At 39.1% G+C, this 18,393-nt stretch overlaps 1 protein-coding gene across 2 annotated transcripts in view; it reads left to right on the plus strand.

The window, feature by feature from the left end:
- The first annotated feature begins 13,325 nt into the window (after nt 1-13,325).
- Nucleotides 13,326-18,393, plus strand: part of GABRA2 (gamma-aminobutyric acid type A receptor subunit alpha2) — a 123,345-nt gene continuing 118,277 nt past the window's right edge. The window contains exons 1-3 of one of the 2 annotated variants that reach the window (XM_030313937.2): nt 13,326-13,554; nt 14,591-14,668; nt 17,283-17,398. In XM_030313937.2, coding sequence (XP_030169797.1) covers nt 14,598-14,668; nt 17,283-17,398 — 187 coding nt within the window. In that variant the 5' untranslated portion in view covers nt 13,326-13,554; nt 14,591-14,597. The remainder of the gene's footprint in view (nt 13,555-14,590; nt 14,669-17,282; nt 17,399-18,393) is intronic. The other variant, XM_030313934.1, reaches the window with a different exon arrangement.

Here is an 18,393-nt window from a genome sequence, read left to right on the forward strand (position 1 = left end):
TCAAAGCTCAAGACTTCATATTCATCTGTAGAGAGACCAGCATACTAGAATTTGATTTTGAAAAGAATCAGTTGTTTGACAATTGGCAGGAAATGATACCTGAATAAAGAATTCAATCTGCTCTTGTTTAATTCAATTTAGTTTTATCTCTGCTTTCAGGTACTTTGGTAAAACTTCAGTCCATGTGAATGATGGTTGTTGTTCTGTTGACTGCATTTGGTAAGTTAAATAGTAGAAATGTTTTAGGACAATTCTGTGACAAAAGAAAAACTGTGCTAAAACACCAGGAAATTGCTACATTGAGTGTAGGTAACAATGCACAGGTGACATCAACACAAGTATTTATAGAATTATCAGGTAGGAAGATGTTTATCTGTACAAAACATATTTTTCCACCTCTTCAGGCCAACTTGTTTCAGGATATGACTGACGGCTGGTATAATCATACAGAATATCAATGTTCATTTGACCTAGTCATCCATCCATATACCCATTTATCCATTTTTTCAACAAATTTTTATTGAGAACTCATTACTATGCTGTACAGAAGGGGACACAGAATTAAATCATTCCACTTGGGGAGATGGGTGAACATGTTTTGCCAATGTAGTGTGATGATTTGAGCAGAGGGTGGTATGGACACAAAGGGAAGGGCATGCACCAATATGGAGGATGTATACAGACCTTTTATTTTAGTTTTTTGGTACAAAACACACATTCTTTCATCAAACTGTTTGTTGAAGAGGTGGTGACTGTTTTTTTTCTGTTTTTAATTTAAAATAAGGCCTACCATAGTGCTTTACATTTTGTAAATTATACACAAAAATATTTTTCAATTCTTCTTTTGAAAAACAAAAAGATAACTACTTAATTATCCAAATCATTTTTTTGATACTGATTGAACAATATTTCCATAGGAGCTAGCTAGAAGAAGCCTTTTAAATAGTAATTGTCAAAGGAAGATATAAAAGAACCATCTTGTTATGCAGTTCAATGTACAACTCTTTCACTTAGTTCACTTAGTTCAGAGGCTGGAAAATTTTTTGTCTTAAAGGATCAGATAGAAATGTTTTAGGCTTTGTGGGCACATGGATTCTATTGCAACTACTGGGTTCTGCCATTATAGCACAAAGGAGCTATTAGATAATACATAAATAAATGCGCATGGCTATGACCCAGTAAACTTTCATACACAAAAGCAGGTGGCAGAACATATTTGTGCAACAGCTATTTACTGGCTCCTGTCTTAACTAACTAGTACTATGGTAATTACTATAGTACTTATCATGCTATAAATGTGTGCATATACAGATATATAAATATTCCTTTAGTTATATATTTAAGTAGAAAACATTTCTCTGAACATACACTTGGATTTATAGGGATAAAGAACAGATGAACAGTTCATTTGACTCAAGACCTTAAGATATAGCAAGAAGTGATTCGAAAGGATAATTATCATTTGTAATAAAATTCCTAAGAAAATTAGTCTCTTAGCAGATAAGGAGAATTTTTATAAAATAAGAATATGTAAGTGATAAAAGGCATCTTATAGTTCATGCACTGCAACTCCTTCATGACAAAGATCTTATAGAATAATTGTTGATTTTGCATCCACATGGTTCAGCTATAGGGCAGCTAATTAGTCCTATATCCCAGCTAAATAAGAATGCATCATCCCATTCTAGGCAGAGAATACTAAGGCAAGGTTTATTGGAATTCTCTATTCTTGAACACTGGAAAATACATGTATATGGTCTTATCCTTTGAAGTTGAGAATCCATTGACCTCTATAATTACCAAACACCACTGGATAAGCAGAAACAGCCTTCTGTGTTGTGAATCAATACATTGTTAACTTTCTTATCATTTTCTTTTGCTGGTCTACCTAGATCAAACTACTTTCCAGCACCTTGCTATCAATAACATGTACTTTCTTCTCATTTCTCATGACATGTCTTCAGCCATTAATTCTCCATAGGCTCTATGAATGTGGCAACAATCCAAGTGACTGAACTGCAGTATTTATTTTCAGGGATATGAAAATTTTTTAAATGTTTTTATTTATTTTTGAAGGAGAAAGAGAGAGAGAGAGAGAGAGAGAGAGAGAGAGAGAGAGACAGCATGAGCGGGGGAGGAGCAGAGAGAGAGGGAGACACAGGATTCGAAGCAGGCTCCAGGCTCTGAGCTGTCAGCACAGAGCCTCATGCAGGGCTCGAACTACTGAACTGTGAGATCATGACCTGAGCCGAAGTCGGACGCTTAACCGACTGAACCACCCAGGCACCCCTGAAATGTTTTAAAAGTAACATTACACATTTAAGCCTATGTGTGCTATACATTCATTTATTCCTTCATTTTTTTTTCACAACAGCTATTTATTGAGTGCTTACTCTAAGTCAGGCAGCGCACTAATTGCAGGGGATACAATGTTAAGTAAAAATAAGCATGGTCTCTGAACTCCTGTAACATATAGCATAGTTGGTTAACAGATGTTAATAATCACACACAATGATAAACAGAGACATGAAAGACAGAGACAAATCCCCAACAGAAAGTACATATAATAAAAGAATCTAATGGGGACTGGTGGGTAGAGGATATGTCAGGGAGACTTCTTGAGTAAGTGCTTCCTAATTTTTTATATGAAGGATGAACAGGTGTGTAGATGGGCCAGGAGCTTTCCAGCAGAGAGAACTTGTGCTACAATGCCTTATGGCAGGAGAATAAATGACAGTAGGAAGCCAAGTACATTCCAGGAACTGAAAGGCTGGTGTTTATGGAGCAAAGAAAACAACGGTTCAAGGCCAGTCAGGAGTCAAGGCATCCAGGACAAAGGCCATGATAAGGATCTTCATCTTGACCTTACAAGAAATAGGAAATACCTGAAGGATTTTAAGTTTTGCAGTGATATGAACAGGTCTGTATTTTGGAAAGATCACTCAGACCACTGCATGGAGGCCAGCCTGGAACATCAACATGAATAAGGGGAGAACAGGAGCTACAGTGAACATTTATGAACTCTTTGACACATACTTGCAGTAATTTATTAATTTATTCAATTATTTATCCATTCATTTATTCTTCTATTAACACTTACTGAACCCCTACAATATGAGAAGCGTGGTAAGGGATAGAAAAAAAAAAAGAGACAAATCATAGTCCCATCTCTAGTCCCTCAAGAGCTTATTAAAAACTTATATAGTTTTCTTCTCACAATGTGAATGTTAAATTGTTATAGTGGTTTGTATTTGAATGATGTTGATGGACTATCTAAAAGCAGTTTGAACCTAGAAATTTTTGGTCCAGTGAGTTGTGTAATGACAATAGCATAATTCGTATTAAAATCCATGACTAACTAGCCTTTCCTACCTTGTTGAAAAAATCTTTGAAAATGGCTTTGAAATTTGTGCACTCTATATTTAGGTCAGAGTCAATTTCTTTTGTTTTTCGTTATGAAATAGAGATAGGGAAATATATTCCTAACATGAATTTCTGTTCAGAACCAGTCTTCTTACCCATCTCTCTTCAACTTGAACATCTAGCACTTGCTGGGCCAGTTAGATGTCTTTTTTCACCCCTTCTCTTTTTATCATTTTCCATTCCATTTATAGGACCTGTTGGATGTTTGGCAATGTGAGTTCCTGTTGGAATTTAATGAATACTACCACCCCTTTCTCCTGCCACCACCCCTCTCCCCACAAAGTCCCATTGCCACCACTTTCAATGTCTGGCCACCATGGGGATAATGAACTATTTTGAACTATTTGTCAAAAATAACCTCAGACTTTGTCTCAATCCCTCTGAGTGCTTAGATACAGAAAGACAGCAAAGGACCATTAAGAGACGGAAACAAATCACAGATATTACCAAAGATCAATCGGTTCAGACTTAAGCAAGTGACCATTTATATGCTGTGATTTCAAGATCTTTAAGAAAGTCTCCTCTGCCTGAAAATATTTTATGTGCCACTCCATCATTCCATAGTTGGTATTTTAAAAAGATACATAGGGGCACCTAAGTTGCTCAGTTCGTTAAGCATCCAACTCATGGTTTAGAATCAGGTCATGATCTCATGGTTTGTGGGATCAAGCCCCACATCAGGCTCTGCACTGACAGCATGAAGTCTGCTTGGGATTCTCTCTCTCTCTCTCTCTCTCTCTCTCTCTCTCTGCTCTTCCTCTGCTTGCTCTCTCTCTCTCTCAAAATAAATAAATGGACAATTCAAAAAGAAGAAGTAAAAAGACACACAACGAAATTTCCTTTTCATCTTTCAAAAGCCAGACCAAGTTATTGTGTGATTATATATCACCCCAAATTTTAGAGACTTAAAACAAATGTTTATTTGTAGTTCACGCTATAATCCAATGCAGGTCAGCTAGGCCTCTGATCTTTGTTGTCCTCACTCAAGGTCCCACTGAGTGACCGACATACAGAGTTCTCACTGGCCACAAGCAGACAGTAGGGCAAGAGGCAGCACGGTGAATCTGACACTGGCTCATTCAGCCTCCATCTAGAAATGCCCCATGTCTCTTGCTTTTCATTGATTAGAGAAGCAAGTTCCATTGCCACCTGTAATTTCAAGGAGAGTGAAGTAATTCAATCTGTTCATACACCTAGGCTGCAAAATGGCACTGTTTGCTAGGTGGCACTAATGTCTGTCGTAAGTCTCTTTGAAAATATCTCTCTTCAAAAGGAAATCATTTTAAGTATTAATTTGTTATCTCCTAACTCATAATGCCGAGTTCCTTTATTTCTTGCTTCCAAATGAGTAGCATAAGGATACAGACACCGAGAAGTTACACATACACAAAAAGGAAGAGCAGCTTGTAACCATATTTTAATCGAGGGTATGACTAGGACGATAGCAGGAAGCTTCTATGTTGATTACTGACTATGGCTCTCTGCATATTACAGATATGGATCTCTTTTAAACTGAAGATTCAACATATAGCAATTTCTTTGTTGCAGGCAAACCAGGAGCCAATTCAAAAGAGAAAGTCACCTGACTTTTCTATTCAATTCATACAGCAAATCAATAAAATACACTTGAGCAGATTTGATACATGACTTACACAGAGACCTACACACCAAAACACAGACAGGGATGCCCATGCCTTGGCAGGGCCGGCATTCACATTTCTATGCCTAAAGAGACACCTCCTTATCCATATCTATTCTTCTAACACACCTTCTTCCATATGCCAAAAGACAAGTGTACACGCAAATGCAGACGTATGCTGTGCATGAATCTTACTGAGAAACGGAGAGGAAAGGGAACGATAGAGAACTAATAAAAGAGGGACGTGCAGGCCAAGCTGGAATGAAAAGGAGGGCATGGTATACTAAAAAGAGGATGAGGAAAAAAGCGCAGGGAAAAAAAAGAGAGAGAGAGAATGAGGGAAATAATGCATTCATGAGAAAATAAAAGACACCATAAGAGAATGTGGGGAGATGAGGGTTTTGACTGACTGCTCTGCAAAGGTGGGCACGTGAATGTCACTGGGAAAGAGCGGACGGGAACAGATGGAAAAAGATGAGTCAGAAGATTCAATAAATTTAATAGCATCTCATCTCATCTACTACATGTCGAGGCAGTGAACTAACAGCTTTCAAATACTTCAGTAACATCAGCAAACACTGTGTAGTATTGTCTATGATCCAGATGCTGTCCTGTGCACAAATATTAACTTGCAGAGTATTCACAAAGATCATGTGAGGTGGACTCACAATTACTCTTACTCTACAGGTAAGAAAACTAAGGCGCAGCAAAGTGAAGGAATTCATCCAAGGTTGCATGGTGGGTAAGTAGTAGAACTAGGATGTGAACTAGGATGTGAACCTCACACCAGAATCAGAATTCTTAACGATAACTGCTTTTTGTAGTGCATCTCATTTCCTTGGAAGAAAGGACCATGGTTCTCATGTCCATATGAAGGCACCGATGCTCACGTAGGCACTTATTTATTCATTCGGTTGTTCACTCATTCATTGATTCCTCAAGAATCTCTTGAGAGATGATATATGCCCAGTTCTGTGCTAGACACTTGGTAGGTAAAGATAATTGAGATGAGTTCATTGCTTTAAAAGGGCTTACAGGCTAATAGGGTAAGATAGAAAAGTTAGTAAATAAGTTCAGTGGGGTGGTCTTTAGGTTTCATGTTAAATGCCTGTACAAAGTCCAGCAGGAGTACAAAGGCTGGGATGGGCAATTTTATCTGGAAGGGTAAGAAGGAGTTTGTAGGGCTGAGGCCTGAAGTGTCACCATGCAGACAGTGGCATATTCCAGTTGAAAGGGGGAATGGGAACCAAGAGCATAGAGGCATGAAATATTTAGTTGTTGAGAGAAACATAGACATTTTCCTTTGCAGGGAGCAAAGAGGACAGAGTGATGTTGAAAAATTAATGCTGGGGTGCCTGGGGGGCTCCGTCGAGTTCCTGGCTTCAGCTCAGGTCACGATCTCGCAGTTTGTGAGTTCGAGTCCCGCATCGGGCTCTGTGTTAACAGCTCAGAGCCTGGAGCCTGCTTGGGATTCCGTGTCTCCCTCTCTCTCTCTCTGTCCCTCCCCTGCTTGCACTCTGTCTTTCTCTCTCAAAAATAATAAGCATTAAAAATTAAAAAAAAAAAAGAAAAAATAATGGTGATTATGGAGGGTGTATGTGTATACACACGTGCACATGTCTGACAAGATGTGTGCAGAAAGAGCAGACTTGAGGCTGGAGATATAAACAGTACACTGGTGATATGCAAAGGAGCTCACACCTTATACTTTTATCAAGAAAGGATTTTAGATGATCAGATGACACTATCAAATTGGTTTAGGAAGACTCATGTTGGCCCTATAGAAAGCCAATTAGAGAAAGCAGAGATTGGAGGAGAGAAACTAGTTAGCAAGCTACTGCTTACTTGTAATGCAGTAGTTCAAGCAAGGAAGGGGCTAAGGCTATGGAATTGGTAATAAAGGGAATGGATCAGAGACAATGGATAGATAGGAGGCATTTTCTCAGCAACAGCAAATGAGTGGTGGTGGTGGTGGCTCTGTGTGTGTGTGTGTGTGTGTGTGTGTGTGTGTGTGTCTGTCGACAAAAAAGAGTCTAGAATGACTCTCAGTTTTCAGGATTTTGGTGGCAGGATGGTGCTAAGATAGAGAACACCAGTGGAGATTCTTTTTGAGAAAAAAAATGTCTATTGGTGATGCATAGTGAGCTTTTAGAGATAGACACCTTTGAGACTTTTCAGTAGATATTATAGCCGAGGCTACCCAAGGTCATGCCTCTGGTACCAAGACTCCCAATTTGTATTCTAAAGTGCTTAACTCTACAAAGAAATCAGCAATTATTTATTGTGCATCTATGAGCAAGTCCCTTTGGCAAATACAAAGAGGTTTGTAGCAAGGAGAAATGATCTCCATATTATTATTTAAAATCACTTGATATCCATAATTAATTTGCCACGGCATTATTCACTTTTTCTTAGAAGTAACTGGTTTCTATTTTCTCTTTCATGTCTTTTTAACTGACCACTAAATTCTCATAGCCTGATTATATTTTTAATTTATTTCTTTGCAATTCATATACTCTCTCTTCCTCTCAAGATGGAATACTTTTGATGCTAAAAATAATGATATTGAAATAATCCTTCATTTGGGACCAATCTTAGCCCACTTGAAATGTATGTAAATGGGCTCAAATAGGGTCCTGGATTCCTTCTATCCTCTGATTTTGTTGTTTTTGTTATTAGCTTCTTCTGCATAATTTTGGCTGATGAGGTATTATTCAGAAAATATCCATATCATACAGGGGCCCTTGGTTGGCTCAGTCAGTTGAGCTTCTGACTTTGGCTCAGGTCATGAACTTGTGGTTTGTCACTTTGAGACCAGTTCTATGCTGACAGCTCTGAGCCTGGAGCCTACTTTGGGTTCTGTGTCTCCCTCTCTCTCTGTTCTTCCCCCTCTCACACTCTGTCTCTCTCTCTCAAAAATAAAGATTAAAAAACTAAAAGAAAAGAAAAGAAAAGAAAAGAAAAGAAAAGAAAAGAAAAGAAAAGATCCATATAAAACGGGAATTGTTTTCATTCTGGACATGAACTTTCCCAGTCCTGGGAGTTCTTAAGTGTCCTAGAAAATGCTTACTTATGTTCTTAGTAATCATCCATTTATTAATTATTATATGGGAACAACTAAATTTGTAAATCATTAATTAAATATAAAGCTTCCAGTCTCGCATTCTTTTTCTTAAGCTGCATGTTACTCCTTAGTGAAGACAGTGTGAGTTTTTAGAGTATATGTAGAAGCCTTGGTCTTATGTTACTTCATGCTTTTCAATTTGCTGTAAGCTCTCTGAGGGTAGAGACCATGCCTTAATCATTATTATATCCAGAGTGGTACAGAATAGAGTGTCTGGTAAATTGCAGATACTCAGCAAGAATTGTTGAATGAATATGTGGCTATTATTCACAGACTTACACTGTCTTCATAACACCACCATGTTAACAGTTAAATATCTTGCCCAAAGCTTCAATGGTATGGTAGTTAAGCATGGAGACTATGGAGCCCTATTACTGGACTCTACCAGGAGGAGACTTTCAGCCAGATTAAGCTTTCTGTGCCTCAATTTTTCATCAGTGAAATGGGAATAATAAAAACCTAATCCTTACTTGTTAAGATTAAATAAGTAAATACACGCAAAATATTTGGAATGGGATCTATTTATTATACAAGTGAAGATATTTTAAGTTTATTTTTATTATTCATTACTGTAATTTTATAAAACATGCCTCAGAGGGAAAAGCTGCCAATCACATAGCTTCATGAAAGGCACAGTAAATTTTTGTTTTGCATTACTGGAATGTTATCTTTGTTTTAGGAAGTAGTTGAATAACTTGAGAATAAATTTTATCTATAATTTCACAAAATGAAGGTAAAAGGATTTCCTTACAAATTACTCTTTATAAGTGTTTGATGTAAATAGTTTTCAAAGTCTCAGAAACCACCAGGATGTCCTGAATGCATTATAGACTTGATTTGCAACTTAGGTAAGGATCTGCAAACTTACTTTATTAACAGAGTTACTCTGTTTGAAGAAGGTGATATGCATACTATATCCAAGCTAGTATACATGATATATTTAGTTCGAATGAAATGTGATCTAAATGCATTGGTGTAAGAGAGTAGTTTTGGAATTATTTGTTTATAAGGCTGGTTACTCCCCCTTTCCAGCTGTTTCTTCTTTCAGAAGCTTGGAGTCTAGTGCACACATTAGAACCGTTCATCTAAATTCAACTTACAGGGAAAAAATGGAGCTTGACCAAACCACAGTTTTGACCTAAGAATTACCAAATTGGTATTCGCTCTAGCTTTTGTTTGTTTGTCTGCTTGTTTTGTTTTTAATGATAATGTGGCCAATATATGAGAACAGACTAGTACTCCAAGCAAACTTTGAAATTAGTAAAGCATTCTGGGGAAAAGTACAGGATAGTATTTAATTCTGTGAAAACAGGAAAATTTATGCTTTAGTTCTTAATTTTTCACAAATTTATATTCTCATTCAAATGGATGACACAGATGGGAAGGTGTAGTTAAAGTGTACATAAATTTATTAGAATACATGCTTAGAATAGAATAAATTTATTGTGGAATACATGCTTATATTTTAAAATTTGTAAACATAGTGAGAGGCTATTCTTGCTGAATTCTGGTACTTCTTTTCAAAGTATGTAAAAATCACCCTGATTAAGTTATGTTAGTGAGACTAAATGCATTTTGTAGAAATGCATTATATAAATGCTATTCTCATTAAAATGCTTATGCCTATTTTTATGAGTTTAGATACCTATCTTCCTACAGATAAATATCTGTATATCTGTATGCATGTATTTGTGTATATTACATATATGTGTGTGTGCATTATATATAATATACACATATTACCTTATGGAACTTAAAGATTTATGAGGTCGCCTAGGGTATAGAGAGTGGTAGTTCCCTGGAACAGTAGTGCAAAGTCTATATAGCTGGGCCCTAAAAGGGAAAACTCTACAAAATGTCTGTTCAAGAGCACAAACGGTTTTATAATGAATTTTAAAACTGTACAATATCGTAAGATATCAGGAAAGAAAAATCAAACAAAACCAAGATCTCGCTAATTCCTTGCCTTTCTTTTATTCTTGTTCCTCATGTGGAAATCCTCTTTCAGATTTGGGAGTTAAAGATGAGGAATATCTAAGAAGTGACCCATACCTCCCAATCTAATCTGTAGGAGGGTAATTCAAACAAATTCAAACAGGAGGTTTTGCACTGCCCTAGCCTGGGCAGGAACAAATTTAGATTTACTGGCAACCAATTAGTTGTCAATTCTTCTACAGGATTGGTTGCCTTAAGACATGCTCCAGAAGGAGTGGGTAGGAAGAGCTTAGTCACGACCTACCCAGGCTGGCTCTCAAATCACAGTTCACTGTGCTCCATCACAGAGAGGAGAAAAAAATCAGACTGGATTTATTAGATATTTGTGGGACAATCCTAGAAGATACTCAGTTGGACTAGCAACACAGTGAAATACCAGTAAAGATACAGCAGTAAAAGTAGAGGTCCACTGCCTACAATCAGCTTTTCTGATTTTCATGTCCTTTAAGGTGCTTTGAAGTTTAAATCACAGCTACCCAACTTCAGTAAAACTGCAAAGCACTTTGTGGGGAAGAACTAAAAATTATGGTTTATTTTGTATTTTAATTTTTAAAATATTTATTTACTTTTGAAAGAGAGAGAGAGAGAGAGAGAGAGAGAGAGAGAGAGAGAGGGCCAGAGGGGTAGGGGCAGACAGAGAGGGAGACACAGAATCCCAAGCAGGCTCCAGGCTCTGAGCTGTCAGCACAGAGCCTGGGCTGGAACCCATGAACCACGAGATCACAACCTGGGCCGAAGTCAGATGCTTAACCGACTGAGCCACCTAGGCGTCCCTAAAAATTACGGTTTATAATGAAATTTTGGAATTAGTTTTTACTGAGTCTGTCTCAAGTAAGTGCATACTCAAATCTATAGCCAGTTCTAACATACAGTTAAAAAAGTAAACAAATGGTGAAAATCATCCCAAATAGCACGAACTTTGTCAAGTTCCATGTAAATGGGTCATATGGCAATGAGATTACAAATTTATTAAGGGCGCTAAAGGGAAAGCCTAATTTTTTAGGACAAATCATTCAAATAGATACAGATTTTGAGACAAAACAAACCTAAGTACTGTAACTCAGCATTATAATCCGGGGGTTGGGGGGGAATACTACAGTGGTAAATATGAAAATAATCTACGAAGATGTTTATAAAAATTGTGACATTGATAAAAGAGAAGTTTTGTTGGAGCATAGCAATTAAGGTCAGGAAGAAACCACAAGCTGTTCAACTTCCATTATCAAAATATAAACAATTTAGTAGTAATGTAAATGGCAGAGTGATAGAGATCTTAATGAAGACTGACTTATAGAAATGGAAAATGGGAAAATACAGCAGGAAGTAAAGTGTTCACACCAAGTAGATGTTTAGATTCCCTAGTTGCAAGGTTTTAAATGGCAAGCTTTTTATCTTTGTGAATTTCAATTAGATTCTGCAACGGGCAAGTCAGGAAGGGAATATTAATGATGGAGGAAAAAGCTGGGTGGTGTTCCATTCTTCACAGAGCCAGCTACATAAGAGAGCAAATGTTTGTTTAGGCAGTAGCATATTCAATGCTCATTCAGAAAGTGGTGATTAATAGGTTAAAGAGAACAGCTTGAAATATTTACAAGGTAAAGGTTTTACTCTCCTCACATATCTTCAAGGCAAAGCTAAAATTGACTGTAGATTAGCAGTGCCCGTTGTTATGAAAACTGCACCATCTAGGAAAAACGTCTGAATTTCTGGTTCATAACTAACGAAATTGAAGTGTTTGGCACATATTGACTCCAAATGTAATATGAGAAAAACGTATCAGCATACTTCTCTTTTCTCCCCTTTTAAAGTGTCTAACGTTTATAACAACTTCTTGAAGAGATAAACACCCGCTCTGTTTTGCCTTAGTATGATACAAGCATAACATTGTTATGTGCAGTACAAAAAGGAAAATGTCTTTCTCTCTCTCTCTTTTTTTTCTTTTTTTTTTTTTTTTTTTTTGGTTTTTGGTTCAAGTTGCACGTTTGGATTTTATCGCCTCAGATAAAACAGAAGAGAAAGGAGACAGATCAAACACAACGCTCAAAGTGCACTGTAGGACTGGAATTACAACAGGTCCCTCCACCACCAAAAAGCCCTACAGGGGGAAAAACTCAAACCCCACTACACTACATCTCCTTCCCGCCCCCTTACCCCTCCCCCCCCCCAAAGAATTGCAGACGTAGGAGAAGCACAACAGGTACCTTTTTGCTTGGGGTGGTGGTGGTGCGGGGTTGCAGAATGTAAACTTTTTTAGAGCTGTGGATTGAATTTGATCACCACGAAGGGAGGACGCCTGTGAATAGACGTTGGGGAAAAGAATGGTTGAGAGTGAGCGGGAGGTTTCCCCAGGTGCATAATCTGCAGACGGACTTTCCCGACCGGCTGGAGGGAGGTCTCCAGCCCTCAGGGCTTTGTAGGGAAACTGGTCCTGACTGCAGAAGTGTGAAGGAATGAGTGGTGTATCAAGACGGCTCAGGAAATCAAAGAAACTTCCTGCTGTCTGATTCCACGCAACATGCGTTGAACTTGCTCCTGCGTGGATGCGCTGATGACTAAGTACAGGCTGATTAGAGTCCCCTCGCCCTCCAGCGGGAGTGGTATCTCTTTACCTCTCCTCAGCAGCCACGTCGCTCCAGAGCCAGGGGATGTTGGGGGGCGGGCGGCAGGGCGAGGCCCCGGGGATCTAGGGCCGCGCAGACACATTGCGTTCCCGACTCTGCACCAACACCCACCGGCAGCCCCCCCCCAGGAACCCCGGGGCCTCGGGGGGAGCCCCAGCGGGCTGCCGCCGGGAGCAGTCCCGGGTGGAGCGTGGGCTCCGTTCCTCCGGCGCGGCGTGGGCGCGGGCAGCAGCGCTCGGGGCGCACCGGGGAGCTCGCCGCCGCCCCGGGTTGTGCCGCTGCAGGTGCCCGGCGGGCGACGGGGCGGTTACCTTGGACTGTGGCGGGGGTGTGGGGGGGGGGGGGGTCCCTGCGTTCCCGGGAACCTCGCTAGCCCTCCTCCCGGGCCTGGCTCCTCCTCCTCCAGGCGTGGGGCTCGTGCCCGCCACTGCCGGCGCGCACCGCGCCTGGGCTCGCGTCCCCCCCCCCCCCCGCCCGCTCCTGCCAACGCTTCCCCTCCTCCTCTTCCTCCTCCTCCGCCCATCACCGCCACTACGGACGCCTTCGCCTCCATCTACTCCCCGCGCCGCGGCCGTCGCTCTCCGCGCTCGCTCCAGCTTCCACCAGCCCATCGCTGCCCGCTCGCTCGGCTGCTGCAGTTGCTCTCTCTTCTCTCTCTCTCACTCGCGCTCTCTGTCGCTCTCCCTCAAGTTTCCCGTCTCCTCAGATCAGGGCAAAGGGAGGAAAACACCCGATTCTGCCTGCTGTCTCAGGTAAGGTCGCGCACGTTGGCCCCAGCAGGGACCCCTTGGCGCCTGCCTTTGCCTCGCGTGCCTGCCTCGTCTCCCCCACCCCACTCTCCGATGCTCCCTGCAACCCGAGGCGGTTCAGCTCGCCTCCTCCTCCCCAACACGTTTAAAACATAATTTCGATACTCATCACCAGAAGCGCATCTGCAACTACAATAAGATCCTAGACGCCGGCCCGCCCGCCCGGCAGGCAGAGCGTTAGCCTGGCTCTTTTATAGTCTGCAACTTTGCACACTGTGATTGCCGCTGCCTGCCTGCCGGTGCTGGATCCGGGAGCCTCACGCTCCTGCTCCGATTGTGGTCTCGGCTCCGGAACAGCTGTCCAACGCGTCGTTTCGCAGCAGTTGAGCCGAACCCGGCTGCCTCCGAGACGTGGTCTCGGGCAACTGTGCACGGGCGGGGAGGGAGCTTCTTTTATTTTATTTTCTATTATTTTAGAGGGAGCGAAGAAGTGAAGACGCGAGGGCTGCAGTTCCCTGTAACGAAAAGAATAATAATCGAAAAAAGTGGGCTGCCTGCCCCTTGCTTTTCCCGTTGGGTTTGCGGGGGTGGTCTTGGCTGAGGGGGCTGTGGCACGGGGGACCCATCTCTCCTCCCCCTTTTCACTCCCCACCCCCCTCCGGACCCGTTCTCTTCTCTAGCTCCTATGTCAGTCAGTTCAGGGTCCCGTGTGTTGTTGTTACGTGTGTCTGTGTGTGTGTGTGTGTGTGTGTGTGTGCACAAAACAGTGTTTGCTGACGATGGGGCTGGGGGAAGTTCCTGGCAGAGCAGTCTGATTATTTGGTCATCTTACTGCCAAGATAAAAAAAAAAAAAAGAAAGAAAGAAAGAAAGAAAAGAGTCTCCCCCCACCCCCCTAACCCATTCATCACACCCCACACTGCTCCAGTGGAATAATTCAATAGCTTTAACTCCAGTTCTCACACCAATTGACATTCTTTTGGGCTTTCTGGGACTGAATGTAATTTTAAGTGTATTTTTTTTTCCATGGCTTTCCAAAGAGCGACAATGAAGACGAAATTAAACACCTACAACATGCATTTGCTTCTTCTTGTTTTCTTGCTGTGGGACCCAGCCAGGTGAGACATTTATTTATTGTATTTGACTTTTTAGATTCAGGGTAAAGGTGTGTTTCTTGAATGTCATCAATGCAGGGCTGGCCTTTGAGAAGCCGAAGTATTTTGAAGAATCAATTCTAATGAAGGGGAGAAAAAAAAAAAAAGCTTGTATGAAGAAATTGAACTATGAAGTGGGAGAGACTAGCAAAAGTTCACTGCTTCTGGGTTTTAGTGATAAAATATGCAAGTGATCAGGAACATTTTCTTACAAAAAGAAAAGAAAATCACCAAAGAAAAGAGTATCTTTTGGATGGCATATTCTTGCAAGTTTTGAAGTGGTTAAGTTGTATGCGTTTATAATGACACCAACATTCAGTAAAGAAGCCAGCAGTGTTTCTTTAAGCCAAACAGAAGAGCAGAAACTAAAATGGTTTGGTTGTTAAGTTGATTTTTTTTTCCTTCCTTCCTTCCTTCCTTCCTTCCTTCCTTCCTTCCTTCCTTCTTTCCTTCCTTCCTTTTTTTCTTTTCTTTCTTCCTTCTTCTTCTTTTTTTTTTTTTTTTAGTGGTCTATGCTCTTTAGTCAACATAGAAAACCCAAAGGATGTGTGAGTCTTTAACCTCTAGGTAGAGGTAGTATACAACTTCACAATTACAAACAATAAAACAAAGCTTGATTTATTCATCAACTTTTCATATTACTGATTTAGAGATCTTTTGTTGCTAAAGTGGTCACTGTCATAAACAGTACTTATTTTAAACATGTAACTAATTTTGCTTTGCCTGTGTTCTACAAACATAAAATTAATTCTTATTGCTTTCCATAACATCATCTTAGTTGTAGTCTTTTCTGATTTTGTATTATCAATGGGCATTTTTTATTTTGTCTAAACTTAGGATATGATTTTCAAAATATTAGAGGGCTTGAAATGTAAATGATAAGAATGTTCATCTAATCATTCCTTTTAAAAAATAATATCTTTATTATATCTTTATTTGCCTTTTAATTTTTCATTTTCCTGTCAAGTAATTGTCAAAGAATGAAAATATTTTGTGGAATTGAGAAGAAATCTCTTCATAAAGGCTTATTTTTAGTTTGAAAGTAGCTCCTCATTTAACATCTTAATACTGAATTTAGAAAAAGAATTTGACATATGATTAAATACCACTTTTCAGTGAAAACCTCTGTGTGGAACTTTACAATTATTGTAGTGATTGGTTTTAGAATTAGCTTAAGGTAACATAGAAACTTTTGATGCTGGAGTTTTGATAAACTCGTTTGCTGACATAATTTTTAAATGTTTACCTGTATATCAGTGTTTCAGTATTTTCTGTGCTCTCAAGACAATATTTGTTTGAAGTTGGTTACCAATTTCTTAATGTGTTATGACTGTTTCTAGCTGTGTAATCATTTAAATGCAGATTGACTCTGTCAATGATACTTTACACGGTACACCTTGATCAGACAGCTCTCACATATAGTCTTTGATTTTAAAGGAGTGAACCTACCATGGTCGATTAGTAATCACTGAAGGTCCTCAGTGCTTAACCATTATTTCCCTCTACTAGTTTTCTGTTCTATATTTGACCAGTAATGCTCATGCCAGTATTTTATTCTATTATATAAATGATTCTTTTTTGGGGCCAGTAATTTAAATCTCTGAATCATTCTAGGGGAAAAAAAATGGCAGTGAAAAGGGACATTCTGTTTTATGCGCCAAATTGCTGGATGTCACAAAATCAGGTCTCTGGCTTTCTGATGGAGAAATAATGGAGAAAATCACTGTTTCTAACCCTTTTCTGGTGATATTTTAAGACCATTTGTTTTCTCTGCAAATTTATCACACACACACACACACACGCACACACACAAGTAGCAAGATTTTTAATCTTTAGGTAACCCTTAGCGCTCTCCTCAGAGACCAGTCAAGAGGGGTATGCCTCCAGGGTTGTCTGTACCCCTGTATGTGCCCCTGCTCCTTTCAGAGCCCACTTCCACCACCTGGCTACAGTGGAGCCTGGAACACAGCCAGTGGAGTTTCCCTGATGTCTATATTGCACTTGGCCATTGGGTGGCGGTATACCCAAAGTAAGGAAATAATCTCTGAAAGAGAAAAACCGACATAAAGAAAAAAGGAAAGGCACTTATGAGGAAGATAGAGAAATTTTCTGCCTCCAAGGAGGCAATTTATTCTCCAATTAATATTCAAATCGCTGCAGTAGTATTTCAGGAGTCGTTTTGTTATTGTACCTTTCTTAATGCAGAGTCACATTACTAACAGTGTCAGCATGTGGCCATCTACAATCATAATATATTCTAGGGGACGGATTCTAGAAAATGAATATTCCACACTGGGTGCTAAGTGGCAGAAACCTGAAATAAGTTTGACGTCAATCTTTCTGCTAATCTAGTATTTAGTATCCATTTTCAACAACATATTTATCTTCTCCATAGACATGTTGGTATTTATAGAAGTGACCAAAGAAGGAAAATGGGTGGCCCTAATAGCTTAGAGAGACTTAAAATTCAAATCAAGGAAGTAGAGCATGTTGGTACTGGTACAACACACATACGTATATATATGTATATATATATGTACATATATATATATATCAGCTTCTAAAATTATCTGTTTAGGTTGGTGCTGGCTAACATCCAAGAAGATGAAGCTAAAAATAACATTACCATCTTTACAAGAATTCTAGACAGACTTCTGGATGGTTACGATAATCGGCTTAGACCAGGACTGGGAGGTAAAAGTAGTTTTACTTTTTTTAAACTCTTACAAAATAATGCTTCTAAAAGTTAAGAGTAATATACATATTTTAATACACTCTATATATGAATGCATGTATTAAATAACTGAATAATAGAAAGTAAGGTATATGAAATAAACATTATTTGTGTTTCCTTTTCTACACACACAATGTGTTGAACATATTTTTGTAGAATGCCTGAAGTCATATAGAGCCCAGACTTTCTGCATGAGGTTTTTAAATTAGTTTATATATAATGGCTAAGTTTTTAAAACTTAAAGTATATTAAAATGAAACATTGTCGGGCAGACATGCTCGTGTAGTATCTTCACATTTTACAGACGTTTATTTTCACAGCAGTACAGATATGAAGAAATGAGGCACATAATAAAAAGTATGTTAGGGTTATATTTTAACTAATACACAACTTAGGATTCTATGATGATATTTCTTTATCCATGCTTATGGTATTTCTAAAGTACAGCACAGGTTTGGCGTTCTTGAAACTCTCAAAGACGTTTCAGGTATACTTTGGCTGTAGGCCTAAATTTATTGGACTGGCATAGTTTGATTTCAGATTTAAACATTAACTTTCAATTCAGAAAAACAAATCTGTTTTAATCCATAAAGATAAAGGAAATTAGGCTTGGCTAATATATTAATTTTTTTAAATATGTTAAATTTTAATTAACTTCTATTTATCCTTAGGTGATACTAAGGAAATTAGGTAAAAGTAAAGTAGGTGTGTATTTCTAAAGGATTCTGACTCAAAATATTGTTACTCTTCAATTATACATACACACATTTCACACGTGTATGTTATACTTATTTGGATGTTCAGGTTAACCGTTAATTAAAAATAAAGGAAAATTAGTTAGACAATTGGTACTAATCAAAGATTTATATAGTCCTATAGTTAGCTAGTTTATTATGAGGCTGACAACTTTGTAATATTAAATTGCTTGTAAAGACGCATATTGATTAATGCCTAG

This window comes from Lynx canadensis, chromosome B1 (assembly GCF_007474595.2).
Source record: "Lynx canadensis isolate LIC74 chromosome B1, mLynCan4.pri.v2, whole genome shotgun sequence".
NCBI classification, from domain to species: domain Eukaryota; kingdom Metazoa; phylum Chordata; class Mammalia; order Carnivora; family Felidae; genus Lynx; species Lynx canadensis.